Source organism: Scophthalmus maximus, chromosome 4 (assembly GCF_022379125.1).
Source record: "Scophthalmus maximus strain ysfricsl-2021 chromosome 4, ASM2237912v1, whole genome shotgun sequence".
Lineage (NCBI taxonomy): Eukaryota > Metazoa > Chordata > Actinopteri > Pleuronectiformes > Scophthalmidae > Scophthalmus > Scophthalmus maximus.
In genome coordinates, this window is record NC_061518.1 from 24,648,595 (window position 1) to 24,674,362 (window position 25,768).

Here is a 25,768-nt window from a genome sequence, read left to right on the forward strand (position 1 = left end):
CAAAGGTGCTGTCGCACCGCCTCCCTCTACACAGGCACAATTATGAGTACACAACCTTTATTATAGTCACATCATCATATATCATTTCTGTGAAAAAGAAAAAAAACCTCCCACGACAGAAGACCTGTCACTGATACAACTGAAGGGCTTACTAAGTGTGTGCGCATGTTCATCAAGGTCAAAGACACTTGTCAGCACTCCCTCCAGCTATGGCTAATGAGAGGCAATGATAAGGCTGAGCAAAGAAAGGCGACGCGCTCTCTTATTGACTGACAGCTGTGCTGCGTTCAACACCTACTCAGACTGCAAACAGGCATCATGAACCCTGCGCCTTTGTGTTGACACAGTCATTCCACACACAGCAAATTACCTTTTGAAATGTGGCAGCAAGGTGGCATTGACAAAGTTGCAGTGATTTTTATGCTTATAGTGGTTTTACAGATGGTGCCGACTTTGGTCACTCGAAACCTTTCGTTGGCTCTCTTGGCCAAAGGGAAACCACGACCAGTTCAGATCGGAAATTGGCCAGAAGAAGGCCCTCATGGGAATTAGTGTGCTGAAATGCTGCTGTAAGAGTAAAAAAAAAAAAAAAAAAACTGTTCTGCAGCTGAGGGAGAGAGGAAAACAATTTTACGCCTGTGTCCTCCTCCTCTGGAACATCACTCTCCGTCTCACCACTTCCATTGACCCCATTGCCAACAGCAGCCGCAGCAGGGAGCTGCTTTCTACGGGAACACCTTGCGATGAGCCCACCGCGCACCGCCTGACCAGCACATACAGCAGCACCGGACAAAGTTCGCAAATGGCTGGTTAACATAGCAAAGCATTTAGCAGCTAAGGAGGCAAATTTTTTTTCCCCCAGGGGTTGGTTGAGTCAAAATGAAAGGAAATCAGATTGGACGTACATGGGATTCACGTGACACTGTAAGATATGTGTTGCTCGGTTTTGGAATCGGTCACGTTTTACCGAAGAAAACAGCCAATTGAGTTGAGTTAGTGGTAGTCAATTAGGTCAATCAATGTATACTGTATCTATATACGTTTTTCTTTTTTTCCTCATGTGTTGTACATGCAACACGGGAGGAAGATTTATGTTGTGTAAATTAGAGTTGTCTTGTTATCCCTTCAATGGACCATATAGTGTTTCAACAAGAGCTAACTTTAACAAATACAATTAATGAATGGTGTATCTTAAATGGTTTTTGATCCGCTTTCAAACACCTGTCCAAGTATTTTCTGTACTCTGCCTTTTTTGAAACCAGCATTCTTTGTGTCTCTTATCCCTCTTCTATTCTTTCTCCACAAACTCCACTCGACCTGTCCGCGTCACCAGCGCGCTCTCCTGTGCACGCTCGGCCCTGTCCACATTCTGTTAAAACCTATAAGACATAAGTAGGCGGAGAGTTATCCAAACTTTTGCCATCAGTGTCAAAACCTCCAGCTACAGTACGCAGGATGAAAGGTGATGGTGAGGTTGTGGTCAGAAATGCCCAAACGGACCACAAGGAGACCAAGCATGTAGGCGGGATGTCAAAATGAGATGCCTCCCCCGCCCGTCCGTCCCAACATCCCAAACTTTTTGAAATGTCGCCAGTGAAAATGGATGAAATCCACAGGGGGCCGTTTGTCAGAAGACACAGTGAATTGACGCTTTAGCACCGCGTCTCCTCTCCGGATTCATTTTCCGGGCGGAAGAGGGGCAGTTATGAGAAAAATGACTGCTCCATCTTCAGTGGGATGTTGCCCTTTTCGTGGTAAAGTTGAGTCAATATTTGTGAGTGTGAACTAATCTCCAGAGAGCATGAGGCAAGACGCATCTCTGATGTCATCGGCAAAAGAATGCACAGCCCCGAGCTGCTCTACAGACGCCGACTGGGATGCTGTATTAATGGGCATCGTAAAATGTTTGTTGGAGCCGTTACACCCAAATGGGCTTTTAATTATGGTGGTGCTTTCTGAAGTGAGGCAGAAAATGTGCCCTCGTCTGCATGAAAATCATCCTAGTTACCTCCATCGCCACCGTCAGCGCTTTCATCTCGTCCCATTCGCTCCCGAACGTTGAGGTGTACTTCAGTGTGAGATCACTGATTAAAAGACAGTAATGAGTTTGTATTTTCGCCGTGGGAGATGGTTACAAACGGTGTTAAATACGTCATTGTTTTCATCCCGTATATCAATGTTCATCTTCCTTTGAACCTCAAACGCTTCAACTGTCCAATGTGATTTGTTTGATTTCCCTTTTTTTATTTACACGCTGCTTTTTTTTTCTTTTTTTTTCCTTTGATGCATCTGACTGCTTCTGTAATGACACAGTTACCAAAAAAGGATAATTATACTTTAATCTTATCAAATCGGGTGCCATGTACCGCATGTGATCTTTATCTAGGTGTAATTTATGACCCTTTTGTTTTTTTCTTTTCTCTCCCTGTACAACGCTTCTTTCGCAGATGTCCTCCTGGCCACATGATCCGCGTGAACGGCTCCCGGAAGTCCTGCGTCTACACTCTCTGCGCGACGCGGCCCTGTCACCGGGGAACCTGTGTGGCCCAGTCACCCTCCAAGTTCACCTGCCACTGCCCGGAGGGTTACAGGGGACGCCACTGCGAGACGCCACTGGCCATCTACAGGGAGGACGTGGGCCTGAGCTTCAGCTCTCTCTTCGCAATCTGCATCTGCTTCATGGCCTTACTAGGTACAGCAGCCACTGCATGTTACACACACACACACACACACACACTGATGAGGAGATGACGGATAAACGGCAGCACAGCAGGGTGTGTGTGTGTGTGTGTGTGTGTGCGCGTGTAAATTTGTGATAGCGTCTTGCCTTTGCCAAAAGATGCTAAGAAGGACAGTGTGAAAGAGGAACTCAGTCAAGATTAGAAATTACTCCTTAATGGACTTTAAGGGCAAAATTCCATTATTTATCAAACCATCCTTTCCATTATATCATAACACAATCTCATCTATTACACAGTAACTGTTTTCATATTGCAATTTAGTAAAACACAGACTCCTCCAAAAACACAAGGAGCCTCCTACGCTTTCTTGTGATCAAATATGTTGCATTGCTTTTATAAGGTTTTTTAATGTACGTCAACAGACCACACACAGTATGTTGTATGTTGCCACACAATTTGTCCCCAAGATGTTTTTTTCAACCCGATTCACACCAACCCGATTCCCACACTGCGAACCCACCTTACCCCACCCACAACACCAGCCCCAACATATGCAAAAACGTAGAAATCGAATAATGATATCTAGAAAAAAACTTTGCATTGGAAAAATATATATCTGCCTAACCTTAGGAGAGCCCAGGCACCCAATTCTATTCATTTCAAGTTAAGTATGGTAAATAAAACAGTATTTTTCAGAAATATAGATGAAAAAACTACAACTATCTTTACAAACATTTTTTCTTCAACTCTGACTGATAGCACACACACACACACACATCACTCGCCTCGACTTCCTGTTACAGTTGGATCTGCTTCACTGTGTAAACACTTAGGCTGAGAAATGCCCAAATTACTTCTATTCAAGGAACTGAGCTACAAGATACAAAAAAATTTGTACAGCTAACTCACAAACACACACACACACAGACGCGCACACACACACACACACACAGACACACATCCCCAGTGTACCGGATGTTTTTAATGATGCAACAGATGTTCCTTTGATAATTAGTGCCCTATTTTATCCCTATATAAGCTTGTTTTACTTATTAGTGGATATGGTTAGACCCCAGGGACAATGTTAGCACACCCACACTACCATCATACACCACTTTAAAATGAATGTACTACTCACTGAGTTGAGGCTCCATATTTTCTCAGGCTCCTCATCTTCATCAGCATCTCTGGCTACAGCGGCCGTTGAATCTTTTTTCCTTGTTGTGCATTTGCGATCGGTAAACAGTGTGCTACGGTGTAACAGGAGCCACAGTGGTATAGCTTCAAATGTCAGGACCAATCGCACAGTCCACACTCGAGACACAACGTTTCCTCCCTGACACGCGCGATGAGCTCTGCCAACAGAGAGGGGGGGGGGGGGGGGTCGTAGGTCGCAGATATCGCTGTGGGTGGTGATCAGGACAGCTCATGGTCCGCTGTTGGAATCCCAATGGCTAACAATTGTGTCCCGGATGTCACATTTTGAAGTAATCCAGTCGGCTGTCCATCCATGGGTACATGTCAAAACGGGAACGACCCGACGGGAACGGGACAATTTGGCATATTTTCAATTTGACACAACACAGTAGGGCTTTGAGTTGAATTGTTAGTGTTTACATCACTCAAAGCATTATGGGAACTGGAGTTCAAAATATTTCCAATTACCATTAAAATGAATCAAAATGATCTCCCGAATCAGAGTAAGACAAAGCATAAAACATATTTTAATACTTTAAATCCCTTAAAAGTCTCAGGAGTTCATACACAGTGGCTTTGGAGAGTATTCAGTCCGCTTCATTTTTTGCAGACTTTATTTTGTTCAATCGACTAACTCATTATTGCATAATTACATAATGAAGAGAACTTTTGCATATGTATTGAAAATAAAAATCATACATCTTTCTCATGTACAAAGCTCTTCAGCTCCTTATATTAGTTCTTTGTAGAGCCCCATTTTCCCCTTGGCAGCACTTGCAGCCTCCAGTGTTCTCGGGTAGGTTGCTGCAAGCAGAATTTTTGGCAGTGTATCTCATTCTCCCGGGCAGGTCCTCTCAAACTCTGTCAGATTTAATGGGAAACATTTGTGAGCTGCCATCCTCACCTGTCCCCACAGATGTTGTATGGGTTTCCGAGTCTGTTCTTTGGCTGTGACACTCACGGACAGTCAGAGACTTGTCACAAAGCCAATGCAGCATTGCCTTGCTGTTTGTGTCGGGCCATTGTCCTGCTGAAATAGGTGAAGCGTCATCTCAGTTTGAGGTGGCGTAATCTCTGAAAAGGGGTTTTCTTTTAGGATCTCCCTGTGCTCGGCCACATTCATCTGAGCAGTATTCCTGTCCCTGCAGCTGAGAGGCTGCCCGCAACATGAGGCTGCAGCCACCACGCTTGACCGCGGTGAGGGATTTTGCCAGGTGATGAGCGAGGCCCGGTGCTTTCGACTCAGTGTTTGGAGTTGTGCACAGAACAAAACCAATTTGGCATTTGGCAAACTCCAACGGGGCTATTGTGCCTTTTACTTAAAATGAATTCCATTCCATTCAAGGATGCTGAAATAGTCATATTGCTGGCAGGCTCTCCCTCCTCCTCTGTTTGACTTACTGGGGTCATGGTCACCTCCAATACAAAGGACTCCTAGTCCAGTTTTTCCATTTCGGACAGAAAGCCAACTCTGGGAAGAGTCCTCCTGGTGGTTCAAGACTTCTTCCAGTTCACAATTATTGAGTCCACTGTGCTCCTTTAAAACAGTCAAGGCTTTAGCAAAGCTCTCTTACTTTTGGCCACAATTTGAGTAGAGTTTTGAGAGACCGTCCTTGCCTTCATGGCTTGTTTTTTTGTCCTGATAAAGCAGTGTTGGAACTTGTGTGTGGGTCTTTGTAAACTATGTCTATGCACTTGAAAACACATTTGAATGCCACAGCAAAGGCTCTGAATGCTTTAGTCCAAAACAACAAACACGCTTTCACTCACACAGTTTTCATGGGTTATTTAGTGCAGATTGGGCAAAGTTAGAATTGAATCCACTTATAATGAGTTCAATAATGCAATAAGATATGCAAAAAGGGGAAGAGGTCTGAATACTTTGCGAAGCCACTGAACAGAAAAAAACAGCTTTGCCAGTGCTGGCTGTTTTTTTGGGGGATGGGGGGGTGCCAAAAAAACCCTTATTTATTAACTCTTATAATCTCTAATTAAAAATAATTATTCAAGCTGTATGATATTGCTTAAACACATTAATGGACAGACCATAACTAGGTATTATAGCAAGCCCCTTCTTCGGCCAGAGAAACCTTTTAGGAGAAGTCATAGGCTGTAGAACTTTAACTGCCAACATCTGCTGCGCTACTTGTCAAGAACTTCCTCTGGCCTGTGGGTGGATGGACCGCAACACGCTGGTGTACAGTTGTCGATTGAAATCTACATTTTTATGTTCGCCTGGCTGTCTTGCTTGTTGAATATTCATCTGCCTGTACCTTTAGCTCTGTGTTCTTATTCCTAAAGGATCCGCTGCTGAGAAGGCGCCCCAGGCGTGACCGTTACCACAGAATGAGTTGTCAGCATTCGCATGTTCCCCTTTGTTTAATTGAGGACAATACGGCAGAACTGGAAAGAGCGGCGTGGGGCAGAGCACAGTACAAGATAAGAAAACTGATCAGAGAAGTGCAGGGTGAAACAGGACACATCACAATACCAGAGCAAAACAAGAGGGAGCCGGGAAGATTACCAAGGCGGAGGCGTTGCACAAAACAGAGAGTGAAAGGGAAAGCAAAAAATATGTACTGAGAGGGAGGGTGTCAATACCACACTGCTGCTGTCTGTGTCATTGGTGATTCAGGGGGGCACCTTCTTCCCACCCTCAGGTCAGACAGTGTTCAAATGATAATTGCCTTCTCTTCTTACTTCTACCCCACGAAATCTCCATTGCAACCTGGCCTTGCGCTTATGATAAATGCTTCAGATCCTGATCCTGCTGAGGCTCCGTTCTGTTTTAAGTTTTAATTACTTGATTTGTAGGCACATGAGGTGCTGTTTACCAAAACCTGGAGAAATTGAGATCAATGCTCCAGGGGCTCTGGTAGTAATTTCAATCGGTAGAGCATTCCTTGCTTGATCAGTCAAGCCTTCCTCACACTGAAATTTAAGTAGCAGCAAGAGATACTTTTAAAAAAAAAGAAGGTTTTCATCCAATATTGCCTGCGCGCACTCCGAATGTTTGAATGGGAAGAACAAAGGGAGGACGTGCAACTCTCTGGATGCAATGTGCAAGAAAAAATGGGTTGGTCATTTGAGGATGTTATGATCAGTGAAGATAAAAGACAAAATCCACTGTAAAACAGAATTATATTAGTTCATTCCCTTTGATTGTATTTTCAAGTCTACAGTGATCCCCTTTTAAAAAGTGAGGGGCTACAGTAAAGGGTTTTTGCAGCAACATTTGTCAGTTACAGTATCAGCCACGTGACCGAAGCAAGTCTAGATTTTTCATTCATGGTTTCCAGAGGATAACTCTTAACGTGTCTGCTGATCCACTTCATTTCCCTCTAGTGCTATCATCAGGGAGGTAATACTTTAATTTATTAATGTCAAACTTGCAAAAATTATGACATTTACATCAGCCACAGCTGTGCTAGCAATCTTATGCTCATTTGCTAATGTTAGCATGTTAACTTGATTAGCCAAGATGAAGAATCAAGAAACAGGTCTAGAATAAATAAGGGAAACATACAGGAATGATGCTGTACCTCTTACAGGTAATAAACGTTTTCTGTTTTAAGTCATTTCTGTAGATTTGTTTTTCTAATATTCAATGATTTCACTAGGGAAACCTTTAGATGCAGTGACATTCCCATTTCATAATGAGGTGATGCACCTGATCTGAGCACTTCCAAACAGAAGTCTTGGGCAGTTGCTCTTGTACTCGTCCACTGATCGTACGGGGAGACTGGCAGAGCCCAGCGACAGTCCCCGTGGCGCTCCTCTGCTGTTGTGAGTTCAGAACAAAGTCATGTTGAGAAATGCCAGCATGGCTAAAACACCATGTCAAAGTCCAATGGGCAATCTTTTTACAATATACAATATAAATGATTAATATCCTTGCCCTCTGAAATCTTTGTGTAGCTTGAATATTGATTCGGCACTCAACGCTGTGAACTCATTTGTTCCGTTTGCATATTTTGCTGTGGACATGTTTGGATCTGTGTGTAAATGCCATTCCCTCTTCACATGCACCCCCTCGTGTTTTCATTTCTCTCTCTCAACATTGACTTAACTCAACGTATTACTGTCGGTTAGACCTCGAAATACCCGCCTGTGTTTGTTTAACCGCATCACTATACTTTTTGGGGGTTGTTCATGCATTTTTGATTCATTTCTTTCTTCGCAGAAATAACACATCTATTTTACAGCAATGTACAGAAATGCGGAAAGTTAATTATTGTAAATATGTCAACATCTGATATATGTAAACATCTGATCAATTATTTTAACTCAAAGGCAACGGAAGGCAAAACTCAACTCATTGTGAGATCAACTGTCTATCTAAAATGATCTGAGGATAGTTTTAATCCAGAATTAGAGCATACTATAATTCATTTCACAAAAACCATAATATTTATAGTGAGGCTGTGATGAAATGTTTAGAAAGGAAAACTGTACTGTAGCAGCCTTCCAGTTCACCCGGCCTGCAACGCAACGACTAGTCATACCATCAGGAAATCTGAAAGTAAACTATTTTCCTGTAAGGTCTCTCGGTGGTAGATGAGTTTTCTAACTTGACCCTATCAATAGAATCCCTTCCGGTTTTCAAAAATTGCCTGAAGGCCTCTTCTGGGAGTGCATGTTCATCTAATATGTCCTCTCTCTGTCACTGCCACAAGCTTCTTTTTTTTCCAAAAAAAATCGATTGTTAATGAAAGAGTGTCATTTGCGAGGCACATGTATGTAACTTAATGCAACTGCAATCCTCGTAAACAATGTGGAATGTGACTATTGATCGTTTTTTTCTTAAACTTCTCCTTGGTCTTCTCTGACTCGTATAACATCTCATTTGTACGTCACTTTGGACAAAAGTATCTACCATATGTAAATGTGAACATTTGTTAAGAGGATAATTTACATGGGGACTGCTTGTTTTTTCAGTCTTACATCACAGCTTTTTCCTCTTGCAGAAAGGGGGATTTGCTTTTTTCCCTCTCCTGGTATTGAAATGGCTTGGATGTAACTCTACACCCTTTCTTCGTTAAGTATTTGCAGATCTATGGATTTGCACCCACTACCTGCAGCTCGTCTACAGCTCCGACATCAAATACATAGTCCTCTGCTTGACTTCTGTTTGATAGCTATTGTAAAACTACACGATGGCAAATTATAATATAGGAGTAATTAATTTTTTTGTAAAATAAGAAGAACAAGGGTCAATGTATCAGAATGGTTTTATTGTATGTATCTATAATAGTATTAGATTACATAAGCGTTTGGCTTTTCATGGACTGTCAAACAGCCTAAGTTGTGCTGCTAGTACATGATAAAACTTGACTCTGACTTAGCTACCTTGGCTATGAAAGCATGCGTAATACTTTACCTGCTTTTCCTGTGGTAGCCCTCAAGAGGCCAGGGACAAACGAGGCGTCACAGGTTTGCATTGGAAAGCACCACCTCACAAGTTGAAGGGACTGGTTCCGTAAGTTTGTGACGTATGAAACCATGGCTGTCGGACATGGATTTTGGGGGGTTTTGTTCACTGCAGCTCAACGGTGGGAACGCTCCATGGTGTTGACCGCTTATTTCACTCAGGATATTTCTTGTATCATGTAAAAACACCATATGTACATGTTGGTGAGGTTTAAAACTTGATTTTAATTCCAGGGGTCTTCTTAGCCACTCTTTGTTGTTGCTGTAATTGGATGCAATCCTTCCTTGCCTTGTTATACATACAATGGTAAAACCATCAAAAACCATGTAAGGATCAACTCAGATCTTACTGTAGGTCAACATATTGCAACCAAAGTATGTTTATGGTTTTGATGTAGAGAAATGAGGATGCGCAGCCGCTGAAGAGACTTCAGGGAAAGATCTAGGATAAAAACAAACTAGGGACACATGATTAATCGTCTTTGGGAGTCGACATATTCAGCTGATTGAAGACATATAAGAAGTCATGGTTACCCTTGTATGTAAACTATAATTTGGGCTACTTTTGTTGTGCAAGGGCCATACTTCAACCTATGACATGCCCATTTATATACACTCAGCATTGAGAGCCATTTTATCAAAACATGTCAAGATTTGAGACTGATTTCCTTCTTTCCTATTCTCTACTTTCATTCATATCCGTGCGGTAAGACAGACGCACTTGAAACTTCTTTGAGATCCTAAATCCATCACAGTGAGTGTTTGTGTACGTATCAATTTGGTCCAGGTTTCTTTTTGACACACAGTAATGTAGCTGCGGGAGGGGGAGTGTTTCGAAAACTATTACTTATTGGGGCATGTGAGAGAGATCTCCAGCGACCGATAAAAGCTGTCCACTTCGAATCATTGCCAAACAAAACCATGAAGACAAAACATGGTAAAATACAACATTTTTTAAAAGCACTGCAAGGGCTATAAAGTAAATCATGATTTTTTTTCAATAAATAAATGCTTGACAGTTGTTTCTGAAGTCTTGGATGTTGGTGTTTAATGCACTGGAACCTGCCATTAAGGCTTTGGTACCAATTCAACCCCATAGCAATCTCTGCCCACACAGATGGAGGAACATTCTCAAGGCAGACAGTAAACACAGGTTTCCGTTCATTGAGGCTTGACTAGATTAAACTGTTTGCTCCCTTTTCATAAGGGCAAGTCGAGTTACTGATATTAAAACAGTAGAAAATGCATCTATAAACCCTGGGTGGCATTTTTAATGTGGTCAGCTGTAAAAAGTACTTGTGGTGGATTTATGATAAGAGAGAGAGAGAGAAGGAATATATCTGGTCCCTAGCAATCAAACAGATTTAAAGTGCAGAGATTAGAGAAGGATATCAGATTAAGGACACAGATGTTGGTCAATGAGTCACATACTGAATATATAACAATCTCCTCTGGCAGATGAACGAAACAGCCGGTTTCGGCGATTGCTGCATTGATTCTATCACGACAAAGCACTTCAAGGTGAAAATGTTTCCTGGGTTATCTTTGAGTATTGGTGAAAGTTTCTGAGGGACATCAGACAAACAGTGCGCCCGGGTACAAGAGAGAGATCACGGACCCCACTGAGCATATACAGTATGCACATATACATATACATGTATGTACCAGGAGAGAATAGCCTGCTAACATCTGTTCATTGACCACAAACGATACAGCAGAATAGCTCACCTGCAAATATAAATTCTGATGCTGGTGTGGTCCTTATTGTTGAATACCACTGACTTTCTCTTTTGGGCATCAAAATAGATGACAAAATGTCATTTCTTTTTGAAATCAAGAAAATGAGAACGTGACAATTAGCCATAACAGCAAAAGGTGACAGGAAGACTTGAAAAGGTACAGAAGTTATTAAGTTTAATCCTTTAAGCTCAAAATTTAAGAAAAGTTATTATACACCGAGTTACACTAGATAATTAGGCACTGCTCTATAACAATACATCAATTTAACATTTCAATGGATGGAATTGAAGGCCAACCCATTCTCCAAATCAGTCTCATCCGTAAATTCCCCACCGTAGTTCAACGCCAAACCACTTTTCCACCTTTCATGCAAGAAGTTTGGAATCCAGTTTTGGACACCTGTAGATTTGGAAGTTACATGCTCATGGGAAAAAAAAGATGCTTAAGCTTTTTGTGAGTTACTGACAGGCTGCAGCAATGCACCGGGTCAAGATTTTGTAATACCCCACACCACCCAGTCAATCATCTCCACCCGACCTGCGAGAACATGCGTTCATCAACCACCCGAACTCTCAGAAATATTAAGTTTAACTTGATTCAAAGCAGTAATGTAGTCCGCATCAATTTATGAAGCAGCGTGATTGATTTTTGACAATATCTGTTGCCCACAGCTGCTTTAAACGTAATGTCAAGCTTATCCTTCAGGTCTGTAAATCCATGCAGCCGTTAGCAGGCAGCTGGACACACTTTTTAATTAATAGGCAGACCCGGCTCTGGCTCTTTGCATCAGGAAGTGTAGAGTATTTTATTCTTGAAATGCCTCACAGTGCACATGTAACACTGTACAACTAATAATAAAAAAAGAACATTACGTAAACGATACGTTCACTTCAGACTTTGCGACATAAGACTTTACAACATGATGTGGAGCAGAATTGAGAAAAAATTGATTGATGCAAACATGTGAATGGCTTTTTCAAAGAGTTTCTGTTTTAATCATTTATTTAATAGACTGATTAAAAAACGGCAACGCGTTTTTGTGTTGTGTTCACATTGTGATGCTCAGCAGCATCCCCCCCACCCAGCGCTGACTGTTTAGCTCTCCCACCTGGCACCACCTGCAGTATTTGCTCAAGGTAAATACTTGAGCAAATACTGCTTTTACCAGAGTTCCCCTCCTGTGGCCCATTTGTCCCCTCTGAGTAACGTTGCTCCTGCACCAGCACCTTGTACTGGCTCAGCAGGTGTTGTCTTGAGGTTTGCTTTCACCCGAACGTTGATCCCCATGACCGGAAAAATAAAGGAGCAGATTTATTCTGATTCTGTCTCCGTCTTTCCAAACACATTCTGCACCTGTGATGCAGAAAATGGATGTTAGGCACCATTGATAATGTATTGGACAGGCTCGGAGAAGGTGCTTGCTGATGGTGTTTTGGATGATTGCTGGCCTTGCCTGTTTGGTGTGTAGTTTTTGGATAGAGCAGTGAACACTTTGAGGTTAATCATTGCCATGAATAGAAAAGAGGATCATTACCTGTTTGGTAGCCCACAGCAGGTCATAACTAAGATTGTTATAATGGAAGTAACTAATTATGACATCTTCATGTCTCAACCCAACAAAAACCCTTTAAGACTGGATGCAGTGAATGCATATCTAACTTTAAGGCTGGGTGCGACATCTGTGCGCTCGTCCATTTAGAATGAGACGTACTTGTACGTGTTTTACAGTATATAATGTTGATCTTATTAAGACACCTGACCCATGAAATGCATCATGATTCAATGGAACTCATGTCAGGAATGCATTATGGGAAATGCAATCTTTACTCCTCTGACGGGGATAGACACACACGAAATGAAAACCGGCGCTTAAACCTTTAAGCCCTCTATTGTAATTCATTGCCTTTGCCCTATCGTCCATTATCGTTTTCTCTTTTCAAAATCAATAAACAATAAGAAGATTTAAACCGAATTGCACCTGCTGACAAAAGTGCTTGATATTTACAGCCATATACAATTTCTAAGGCATAGGCCAATTCAGTGATCCAAGTCTCATGCTGAGGTATACGGGTGGGAAAACACAGCATGAAGTAAATAAAAAATCCATCTATTTTGAAATGGGAAAGTTCACTTACTTCTCTACCTGTTTGTATGATATTGTTCTCGTTATTTATTTTAGCTTCTCCCTCTCTAAACATGCTAGTAGAGAGAATTCTGGTCTGTTTGTGCTACAGCCACAAGCAAGGTCGAGATTGCTGGACAATTAGATGCACGTGCTAGTGACCCTATAATCTAAGCGACTTCCGTATAGTGCTGTGTTTAACAGAGACATGGTTACAGGAAGATTCTCTGGATGATCCCATCGCTGTCATTCACGTAGTTCGAGCAGACGGGAGTAACGCTGAGAACGGAAAGAAAAGAAGCATCAAGCTTGCCACTATCCTTAACAACCGATGTCGCCACCTTGGACCCACCACCGCAACGTTTCCGCAGCCTTGACACTGAACCGTTAATCATGGGGCTATGTCCAAATATCTTAACCCATTGAGATATCTTATCGTGTTTGTCGCTTAAACCCCCTCCCCCATCTACAAACCTGGCAACCGTATGTGAATCCTGACAACCCACCGTGACGTCACTCATTGGTTTGTGAACTGACTTTCTGAAAGGTTTGGCATTTTGGCCAGCGCCATCTCAGTTTGCACGTCCGCCCACAACGGCGACCTGCACCCATTGGACAGTGCTAGCTGTCAATCACATAGTGACCACGCCCCAATGCATGCCGTGCTTTATGGTCTGTTTTCCTCTGAATTTACTTTACAAAATGAACATCATGCTGTTTTGAAGAAGACTTGAAATCATGGGCGGCGCCAGGAATAGCAAGCAGTTCCTTTGCGGTCAACTCCGCTGATATACGAGAGACATCTACAACATTTCGAGCTGTTGCCTCCGTGTTTCACTGGGCACGAGCTGAACTTAGAGCTAATTGTGTCAAATGCCAGCTCGTTTACAACCAAGGCCATTTCCTTATGGCAGGACCCCTGACACGCTGTCGCGTGACTACCACTTTGGTTTATGTTATAGATATATTTGCTACAAGTCAATGAAAATAATATTTCTCCAAAGCCGTCATTAAATGATCTAAACTATTTAATGTTGCTTTCATGTTGCTAGGTCAAATTTTGGTGTTGTTATAGCATATTTGTATTCAGTGTATTCATCATTATAACTGTTTTATACTGTACTTATTTTCTAACTGCGTGTTGAGGCAATTGTCCCGAAGAAATTTCCCCTACGTGGATCAATACAGTTGTACCGATTCTGAAAACGAATACAGCCAAAGTTAGAGAACGAAGATGTCAACTGAGCTGGCACAAAATAAGTTTCCACGGAGAGGTTTCGAGCTAGATGAATGACTCAACAAGACAAGCAAACAAAAAACGCTGGGACACATTTAATTCCAGCTTTTTCCGTCGCTGTGGGAAGAGTTTGTGTTCGCAAGCGGCGTACGAGCTGCAAAGACACTTGACACCTGCAGGTAAGCGGTGAATTGTCCCACCCCATCATTTTCCCGCAGACACAGTCATTTGACGTTAGGAGTCAGGGGAAACCTCATCGCACCTATGAAAGGGTTGAGAGAAGATGACTGGCATCCATGGATTGGTGCTGTTAAAAAAGAAAAGAACAAAATCTAAATCGGTCAAACGCTGCCACAAAAAAAAAAGAAAGAAAAGAGCAGCGAGAAGGGAAGTGGCTGATGGATCGGGCCCGTCTGGACAGGGGGCTGCAGTAAACAGACTGATGGTTGGATGAGGATAAAGTCCATGCTGAATTGTTGACTCATGACGATGTACACATAGACACTGATCTCATTGGCAGGGCAGCCCGGCTATCGATTGTCTGGCTGGAAATCCCATTACACGCGCACTCATTCTGTTGCCATTTGAACTGCTCAAAGTACAATGGATTTCCCTGCTCATCAAGAGGCAGGGTGCCGCTTCGCTGAGTATCCGGTCCCGGGTGAAAAGGGCAGCGCGGGAACGTCGGGAGGCCTCTGTTGGCACGTTCAATTGACATCTGGATTTTCATCTCGACGCGTTTCCCACTTTAGTAGAAAACAACGCTGGCAAAAGTCGTGAGGAACTCGGACACATTCCCTCATCATCAGCTTTACCTTTTTTATGACTGGGGCTACTGCATTTCGAAGGTCGTTCTTCGAGCAGCTCATTGCGACCTATGTTGTCGTTCTATAGACCGCAGACCTCTAGCGTCAGTTATGTAAGGGTAAGTATAAGGTGGGATCGAAAGTTTAGCAGAGAGTGAGAAAGTTAAGCGGAAAAAAAAGAAGAGTGATGGTCAAAGAGACCATGGGCCCTTGGAGGCATTGTAAACAAATAAACACATAATCTCTCTTCTCAGGCTCACTCTTCATTCACTCTCACACACACACACAAACACACACACACACACAAACACACACACGCACACACACAAACACACACACACACACACACAAACACACACACGCACACACACAAACACACACACACACACACACAAACACACACACACACACACACAAACACACACACGCACACACACAAACACACACACACACACACACACACACACACACAAACACAAAACCGGTGTCAGAAATACCAATAAAATTCTCCATTTTTCTGTTTGCCCTCCAGAGAGAGCCTTTGAACAGAGCAGATTCATCTTGTACACCCTGACCTCCAGCTTCCTTGCTCACTTCCCCATGGAGCTCACACCAGCCACTTCTTCACACACACACGCGCGCACACACACACACACACACACACAGAGCAAATGTAAACGCATTAAGACAAAAACTCCACTATACACCAAGCAGCAACACACCAGTTGTGTTTGCAGTGCTGCCCAGTCTTATCTATAGGCTGTTTTTTTTTCCCTCATAGAGGCATACGCCCTAATGCATGGAGGAGGATATTGATCCATGCAGTAGAGTACAGTCTCCCTTATAGCTGCTCATGATCCAATTTCTTTGTGCGCCTCTATTCACATTGCATCCCCGGCTCTTGAGCTGTTTGTTTTCTCACCCGAGTAAGAAAAAGACATGGACTCTTAATGGAGTATACTGGATGTGGAGTCTGGTTGTTGTTTGCGCGTACATGTAGTCTGCAGTATACACGGTATGTACACAACTTGATTTCCAATCCAGTTCCAAGGTTGCGTCAATTGCATGCTGATCACACTGAAACAGAAAAGTTTTTTTCAAAAAGTTACCAAATGCTTTACACGTGGAAATAAAAAAAACCACATTTGGATTTTATCGCCAATGAATTAAAAATAAGTAACATTTGTGAATTAAATCAGAACAGATAAAACCTATACGATTTTTTAAAAAGTAACAAATAGGTTAGATTTTGCCAGATGATATGTTGATGCTATCCTCTATGTTTGATTATCCGGTTCTTTAACCTCGGACAGTTGAATTTCAACTTGAGCTTAAAAGTAACAGACAGTTCCAAGAAGCTGGTCAGCAACATCATCACAGGTCCAATGATCAATTAAAAATGATTTCACCATTTCCCCTTTCATTTCTTCCCTACATATATTAGTTTGGCTAACTTGGCTCTTGCATGATCATCTGACTGCTTGTGTTTGTTGTTGTCAAAATATCCTTTTTTGCAAAAAGCCACCATTTTGAGTACACTTAAACCAATAGGAACGATCGTTAGAACAATTAATATCCAAGTCATTGCATCAAGTGCATTGATCTTTTAACTTGCCTACTTGGAAGCAGTTGCAGTACATCACATTTTACGAGGAATACTAGCCCACCAGTTACTGTCCGTTATGTAAAGATTTGGTCGCATTTTGTGCTACTACTTTGAAAACCTCCACACCTTCATTAATGTTTTGATGGATAGCCATCTTCTTCTTCTTCTTGCCTTTACTGGGGCCAACTTAGTCCCTTAGTTTAAATAATATAAAACACACATTTGCTCTCGTGTGCGTATAGTTATGGCATGAATATAGAAACGAAACTTCACAAGGTACCTCTCATAACCATCTTCTCCATCTGTGGTGGTGACTTGAGTTTTTTAAAGCACTTCATACTTTTTCTCATAAGGGCCAGGCCATCCCACAGTGAATGAGGAGCGGCGCAGTCGGGGCAGGAGACCGAACCGGGGACCTTGTTTTGTTTGCCAGTTCACTGCCTCTGTTACATCAAGTTCACTCTCTGCTGCTGCCAGCTACACGCGTGTCTCCTGCCAAAACAAAAGTCTCTCTTTCAGGCGGCGTGTTTTTGTTCTCTCCCCTCTTGTTCGCTGTCATTAAAAGCCGCGGCGCCTCTAAAATGAAACGGTGAATCTCTTGGAACAATTCCGTCTCGCGAGTCCGTCTGACACCGGAGCTGAGGGAAGGGGGACAAGTAAATGGATATAGATTTTTTTTCCCGTCGCAGCGTGCAGCCAGTTTTTCTGGCCGGGCGAATTTACTCATACCGAGTTTGTCAGGCGGCGGGGCTGTTTAATGGGGTGTAATCAATTCACACAGAGTTTGATCGCTGTCTGTTGGTTGTGCTCACGCGATGGATGGGCCGCTGGGTGTAGAAGTATGGAGACGGGCGCGGCACTTCCTCAGAAGATGTCATGGACTTGTTTGAGAATCGCAGATCGTTCACGGCGAAGTCGTGCCTCAGATTAATTGGATTTGAGCAGCCGGGGTATTTATAGCGCTGCCAGTAAGAGCGTTTGTGTGATAGCTGCCTTTTCAAACGTGATGGAGCGCAGCTCGCCTTTTGTGCTCTCTCTTTGCAAAAACAGATTTGAAGACGGGGAACGAGTCGGGAAATATGCTCTTTTGTTTGTGTTTTAGGTTCAATTAATGACACGTGATTGCAAATGATTAAATATCACCTCAACATTACCGCGACTACGAGTTGCTCCTTTTGCGGTTCGGCAGGTAACGAAGACCTGTCGATTCAGTCGTCTGATTTGAGGGAGAGCAAAAAAAGCACAGGAGAATTAAAGCGAAACAGGAAAAACTCTTGTGGAATGCCAATTAGCATATTCATGATGTCATATAGCACTGTACTTATTCTGCCTAACGTCAGCTGGTTTCAGCCCTTGATCTGTGTGCTTTTCTCCTGCTCTGTGCAATATTTCAATACCGCTGAATGCCCAATAGAGCTGTTTACAGTTTCATGTTTTCCTGATGAAATAGTGACTAAAACGTGGCCCCATCGAAACCACATCCGCACCGTACATTCCAACCTGCTGCTCTGCCATGCTCATAGTAATAATGCTCTTATTTAACCATGAAGTCATCTGAACAATTTACATTTCAGAGCCGTTATTGAATAATGCGAGCATGCGTATCCCTAATGAAATGTTGGGCCATTCATCAGGGGCTATAATCTAAAAGCTCGTTGCCGCCGACTTGTGATCACACCGTTATAGATAAACTACTGAGGTAATGGCAGATGTGAAGGAATGAGAGTGTGAAGCTCTCCCTTTAATAGCTCTAATTGACAATCTGATACTGACCAGTTGCGGCAGCCATGTGGAGCTCTGACATGAAGTCTAATACAGTTTTTCTCGATAGTTAACACACCCAGTAACTAAACATCCCACACCATAACTCCATCTACCAAAAAGATGGACACATTTCCCAAAATTCTAAACCCAAATCCCTTCATTTATCATTGGCTACACCATGTGCTCATTCAGAAGGCACTGCATTCAATATATACTTAACTCAAGTCATCACAACTTGAACACAATTAGCACACAATTTCTCAAGGCCGGAGTCAAAACTGTCTCTCTTGCGCTTATTTTCAGAAGCGTTATAGAGAAAATTTGTAATTAAAAATGTATACATTGGATACATCGGTCTTTATATTGGTCATCGTTTAGAGTAAAGAGTCGTTGTTCAGGGGTAAAACCATAGGCGTGATTCATTGCAGTAACAGGATTTGATGGAAGTGTTTTGAATTGAATCTCACCAGAGTTTAATGTCAGTTTGTAGTGTGTGTGAATTTGATGCTTTTGTGTGATGTCTGAAGGCGAAGTTTGGTTTTGATCTAAGAGTACATGGTTTTGAGAGTAGAGTTTGGTTGTGATGTAAGAGTACATGGTTCTGAGAGTAGAGTTTGGTTTTGATGTAAGAGTACATGGTTTTGAGAGTACAGTTTGGTTTTGATGTAAGAGTACATGGTTTTGAGAGTAGAGTTTGGTTTTGATGTAAGAGTACATGGTTTTGAGAGTAGAGTTTGGTTTTGATCTAAGAGTACATGGTTTTGAGAGTACAGTTTGGTTTTGACCTGGAAGTTTGAAGTTTGTGCAAATGAGTGTTCAATTGTGTTTAGAGTTTTGGGAAATGGAGCATTATGTCAAGAAATGTGTCTCAGCAATCGAGAAAAACTGTAATATATGTATAATAGCAGATCATGATGAAGAGAAAACTTTTAGTGTAACATTTAACCAATATGATAATAATGCAGCATTTTGGCCCAGTCCATCACGAGCAGATATGGAAATACTGTATCCTGCTGCTAATCCTCTGGCAGTTACTGCAGAGTTACTGTGACCAAAATGATTGAATTGCTTTTGGTCTGGAAAAAAATCAATTGAAAAAAAAAAAAAGAAGTGAAGTTCCTGTGACGGATACAAATGCCAAGTAAGATTCTTCATTTAAACAAATCCAGAACCATTGTTCCCTCAGTTAAAGGTGACATATTATGCAAAAATCACTTGTTCAGTGTTGCACATACATGCGTTCATCTGTGGAGCCTGCGAGGCCACAAACGGGAGTAAAGACCCCCCTGGCTTTTTTTTGTGAGCTGACTAAACCCTACAGCCTGGCTCTGAGCAACTGGTTCAGATTTCTCTCCCACTCCGATGTCACAGTTGGACTCTTTCGGGGGTAACCCCGCCTGCGATCTCAGAATCTCCCCTTCTCTGGTGAAGGGGCGTGACATCTCCTACACGTTTCGAAATCGGTCAGCCGAACACATCAGACTGCTGGCCAATCAGAGCAGACTTGGCTGCCACCTGTTAGCCAATCAGAGCAGACTGGGCTGCTCTGATTGGCTAAAAGAAATCCAGGCGTTTTGGACAGAGGGTGAAAATAGGAGCTGCAGGAATGGGCAATATGAGAACACTGAGGCCTCTTCTCAACACTAGAGCATGTAACCCAAATTAAAAATATGTAGCTGAATATGGGCATAATGTGTCACCTTCAAAGCATTTTAAAACCCTTGATATGGTCTATTTTCACAGCATGGACCCACTCGACTGTTTACATGAATTAAAAAGCTCAGCAGCTAACAGCGTTCGGCTAATCGTTTTGCTTTTACGGCTCTCGTCTGCTCCGCCGTCACCTCTGTCGCTGGCGTTGTTTCCAGACACAGTGGGCAGATGTAATATTGGCAGACAAAGCGAGCAGGTGATGAACTGCGGAGCACAGCTTTTACGCCGCGGATGTGACCCTGCTCGGGTGGCTAGGAACATGGCTCCGAATGTTGCCACATCGTCTGGAGAAGCAGCGAGGCCAACGGCCCACTGAGACTCTCCGATCAAGATGATGGAATAAGGGGCCGTTGGCGTAGATTTGACGAAGCTATGACGAAGCTATGATGGGATGCGAGTAGAGTACTGCTGCCCCCACAAGCACGCACCCACAGAGATCAAAACGCAAAAGATTCTGTCGAAAATCCTCAAAATATATCAGGTGAAATAATCGCAGTAAAATGACTCGTTAACTGGAAACCTGCTCCATCATGATCGGATCAAACTCATCACGTTTCAGCTCCCTTTTTTGTCGGCGAGAGATGCTCAAGGCCGACACCCTTAATGGAGCGACCGTCTCTGTGGCCCTGCCTCGACTGGCCGAAGGATCTTTTCATTGGATTTGATTTCATTTGTGAGGCTAATGCCATGGGTTGATTAAACCCCTCCGCCGCTGTCCGTCCTCTCTTCACAGTGCTGCTGCTGGGCATTTTCCTCTACACCCGCTGGAGGAGCTACAAAGGGCTGAAGGAGGGTGTCTACCACGTCTCTGCCCACCATGACGGGTGGGAGGACATCCGGGAGAACGTCCTCAACTATGACGAGGAGGGAGGCGGGGAGGAGGATCAGGTACACCACTCGCAGACACACACACACACACACACACGCACACGCACGCTCGCACAAGTGTACTAAAAACCCTACTGTACACTACACTGTGCACTTGCATGAAGGTGAATGCAATTTTTCAACTTCACAATTTGTAAAGGCTGTTACAACTTCAATTTTTTTTGGAGATACTTTCATAGCAGTGGATGCAGTGGGTGCATTGTGTGTCTGCATAGATGCGTTTGTGTGTGTGTGTGCAACCTTATGTTTTAATTAGGCCCACGCAAAATCCTTATCTCCTCTTTCCAACAGCCACTGTAACCCACAAGCACTCAACAGTACTTAAGAGCTCGCATAATATCAAGGCTTTCATCGAAACAAAACGCATAGCCACTGCTCTACGCGGACACACACTCACACACACACACACACACACACACACACGCGGTGTTGAAAAAAGACCCTCACACACAGGATGTTGCCGCAACTCGTCGGTATACGAAAGCCCTCAAGGTCTTGTCCTCCGTACTGTAAATTACCTGCAGTCAAACACATACAAAGCACACACACACACACACACACACACACACACACACACACACACACACATACAAAGCACACAGCAGAGCAGATGCTGTAGTTAATTCTCAAGAGTCCTGTTTGAAAGCTCCCTTGAGGAATAAAAACAGCACGTTGCACTCATCACATAATCAGTTTTACAAAGCGACCCACACATCCTCTGTGTGTGTTGTTTCTTCCTCCTCCTCCTCCTCCTCCTCCTACAGCCCTCTGTTTTTCTCTTTCTTTCTTTTTTTCATCTCTGCTGCTGCCGTGGTTACAGTTTTTTGTGGAATCGCATTAGCACTGAAGTGACAGGATTACAGTGTGAGTGAAAGTAATTGTGGCTCCTCTACCCCAGTGTGTAAGAGATGGATGGAAAGAGAGATGCCCTTCATCTCCTCTCTTAATCACCTCCAGTCAAATTTTTTAGCGCCGTGGTCTCTCACACACACACACACACACACACACACGCACACGCACATTCACAGAAAGACGACTCAGATTTATGCCGATTTCTCTGAGACAGTAAATGGAGATAGATTGGAAACTTAAACAGGTGGAACGTTCTCAGTAAAGGTAATGGGGAGAGCTGATTGTTTTTCAGCTCTCTTTTTTCACGTCTTCTCTCTCACTGCCACATTTTATCTTATTTTTCTGCCAGTCTTTAACACTTTTTTTTTTTTTTACAGCTTCCGTGCTAACTGAGATGTTTCCTCTGCTTTTGTGTGTGTGTGTGTGTGTGTGTGTGTGTGTGTGTGCGTGTGTGTGTGCGTGTGTGTAAACATCCGTGTGCTTACTTGTGTCTCCAGAACGCCTATGACATGGCGGAGCTGCAGAAGTCCCTCCAGCCGAGCCCGGCCCAGTCCGTCCAGTACTGCCGCTCCAGAGCCCTGCACCACCCTCCCCCTCCGCCCCACCATCACCACCACTTGCTCCACCAGGCGCCCCCTGCCCCGCCCTCCGGCCAGCAGCTGGACTCCCTCAGCCGCACGGCCAGCTCCACCACCCTGCCCCCCTCGGCGGGGGCCTCCTCCGCCGCCTCCTCCGCCGCCGCCGCCGCCACCGCCAGCATCCGCAGGGATGTGCCCCCGGCCCGACTCCCGGCCCAGGGCCAGGCCCGGCCCTCGCAGCTGGCGCGCCGCTCCCTGTCCTTCTCCAGCCAGGACTTGGCGCGCTACCTGTGCGAGATCATCCGCGACGCCGACCAGCATCCAGACACGGGGCCTTTCGACTCCCTGCAGGTCTTCTCCACAGAGGGAGGGGGCTCGCCAGCCGGCTCCCTCAGCTCCTTCAGCTCGGCGGGCCTGGACGGGGTTAGCGGCGGGGATGGGGGAGCGGAGGCCAGAAGGGAGGAGACGCTCGGGGAGTGGGGGCCTCGCTTTGAGAAGCTGCGGGCCCTGTACGAGCGCGCCGAGACCAGCGACCTCTGAGTTTTCGGACGTGCAAAGACCAAAACTGATGAAAAAAAAACAGCCCGTCCGAAACAATCAATTAGCAGACACTTAGCGGTGGCCGAGGCGGGACGATTCAGCGAGCGGCTGACCTCACAGAGAGAGAGAGACTCCCTCCAACGCCCAGCACAGCGCGCTGACAGCTGACGAGGAGGGTGTTGTATTTACTGGACGAGACCCGTCAATCAACGCGGTGGCCCCCCGCAAGTCAGACGACCGCGTCCCTCTGTGTGCTCCCTCCAGCTTCGACGGCAATTGTGTCGGAGCCGGACGTTATCGGACCTGCCAGTCGGGTTTGAAGGCCTCAGAACATAACTCTCAGCTCCAGGCCCCCAAAAAAATCGGTCCCAGTCACAGCCAGTACAAAACCCAAATCCCCTCTATTTTCTAACTGTCATTGTGAGCTGCTCTGGACTCGCGTTTGGAAAAAGAAAATCAACAACAACAACAACAACAACATTTTGGCCAGGTTTTACATTAAATGTATTTTTGGCACCGCGTTGCTGAATTTGATCTTTGTAAATAAACAGGAAAAGGACACGGCGCTGCCGCACGACCGAGCAGAGAAGACGAGTGGGATCATACTGAGTGGCCCGTGTGATGAGGTTTTGATATTCAGTATATAGTGTTCTCACTGCCTGGCTGTACACAGCTTCTATCAATGTTTGTATGAGGGTGAGGGGAGAAAAAACAAAACATGCGCTTCAACCGCCATTGGGTTGCAGGGTGAGATTCATTTTTCTCCTCTAATATGTCTTTTTTCGCTGGGTTGAGTAATTCTGTATTGGTTGGGTGTGTTTCAAGTTTCAAAGCTCCGTGGGTCGTACGACATCAAGCTCTCTACTTACTGCTGCACCCTCAGTGTACATTTGGTTTCCCATTCCCGTTCACGCTCCTCCGCTGCTCCGTTGCTCCCCGTCCGAGGGAGGGCGCGCAGACAGAGCATTCAAACGGCTTTGTTATAAAGGAATGGGAGTGGACGTGCGGACCGCGGGGGGGGGGGGGGGGGGGCATACGAAATGTGGTGGCTGCCAGAGAGTTGCTGTTTGGCTTTTTTCAAACACAAGATCGCTCGGTAGAATGCAAAGAACGTCGAGCGGCCTTCCAAGTCGATAAGCGCAAATGGTCAGAGGAGGAGGAAGGCGATTCAATGTATAAGGATTATACCTGCATGGGTCTGATCCGCGAGACCCGGTCCAAACACCCGTAGTGCGTTGTCCCTGCGTGAATTACCGCGTTCACTTGTGATAATTGTGACTGTGGGACAAATAGACTGATGGAAAATTGCAGGGAGACAAAACCCCGCGGCCATTATCCAAGCTGTGAATTGTGAGCGCGGTGGCAGAGCGTTCCCTCCCGTTTGGCTCCTCCGTGCCACGAGGTGGATTTTCTTTTCCTCTCGACTTCCCGCTGTTGGGAACAAAGGACAAACAAAGAGAGAGAGACAAAGAACAACAGCGACGGGGCGACGCGAACGAGCAGAGCGGGGCCCGTTCCCGTCCCCTTCGATCGGAGGGGTGATTAGCGGGCGGGGGGGGGGGGGGTTGAATCCGAGAGCGAGTGAGGCGGCGAGGGATCCTCCTAACAAGTGCCTGGCTCTGTGGTGAAACGTGCCACCGGTGCACCACGGAGCTCAGTGGCTCCGTAGGGAGCTGCAGAGAGAGGGGACGGGGGTGAGGGGACGGGGGGACAGATGCTGGGGGAAGTGGTTTGTTGCCCCCCGCAAATGGCATAACTACACGAGTTCTCACACCTCCCACCCCACTCCCCTCACGACCAGCCACCCCATTCTCTTCCTGCAATCCTCTGGGCGGGAAGAAACCCACCGCCCCCGCCCCCCCACTCGCCAACCTGACTTCTCCTTCAGATACTGTATTCTGCAGGAAACGGCAGCAGCAGCAGCAGCACTCACATTGGCAGAGCTGAGCCTGTTGGCAGAGAGCATTTAAAAGGGTAGGGATGTGTGAAAACACGTCAGGCCACTAATCCTAATAGGAGCTGATGCTCGCTGTCACGCTGGGGTAAAAGAAAAAAAGAACCAAAGGATTGCGGGTACTTTCAAGAAAAAATAAAAAATATATACAGTATATATATATGTCAACAGAGGAGTCGATTCCCAGATTGCAGCTTTCCCAGAAACATGCTGTTTTCTGGAATGGCGAGGCCACAATGTGGATTTTACAAAATAAAAGACTTGGCTGCTAGGTGATGGGTCGACACCTGACAGTAGGACGTTGTGGGGTTGTTTTTTTTTCCTTTTGAATTTTAGTTGTTTTTATAGAGACTGGGTGTTTCCTTGGCATGGAGGTTATTTTGTATTGTCCTGTCGATGGACGAAGATGCTCCGCGCTCCACTTCTCTTTCTCTCCGCAGCTGTACAGAGCAGCGGCGCTACTTCCCCCATTGTCGCCATTCATTTGTAGGATAACGCAGCTTCTTCAACTTTCAATGTTGTGTTCCGGGTGCAGACCCGTTTGTGAACAGAGTTAATGTTTTTACCTCATTTGTAAATACAGAGATGGATCAATTACTATTGTCGCTTTTTTGGGGGGGGGGGGGGGGGGGGGGGGGGGCAAGAAAAAGCACCATAGGT

The 25,768-nt window shown here is 44.6% G+C and overlaps 1 protein-coding gene across 1 annotated transcript in view; it reads left to right on the forward strand.

Moving 5' to 3' along the window:
• The window catches only part of si:ch211-186j3.6 (neural-cadherin), a 290,314-nt gene extending 264,584 nt beyond the window's left edge, over nucleotides 1-25,730 (forward strand). Inside the window, exons 35-37 of the mRNA XM_035627332.2 lie at nucleotides 2,448-2,692; nucleotides 21,030-21,184; nucleotides 22,534-25,730. Coding sequence (XP_035483225.2) covers nucleotides 2,448-2,692; nucleotides 21,030-21,184; nucleotides 22,534-23,154 — 1,021 coding nt within the window. The 3' untranslated portion in view covers nucleotides 23,155-25,730. The remainder of the gene's footprint in view (nucleotides 1-2,447; nucleotides 2,693-21,029; nucleotides 21,185-22,533) is intronic.
• Nucleotides 25,731-25,768: the final 38 nt, after the last annotated feature.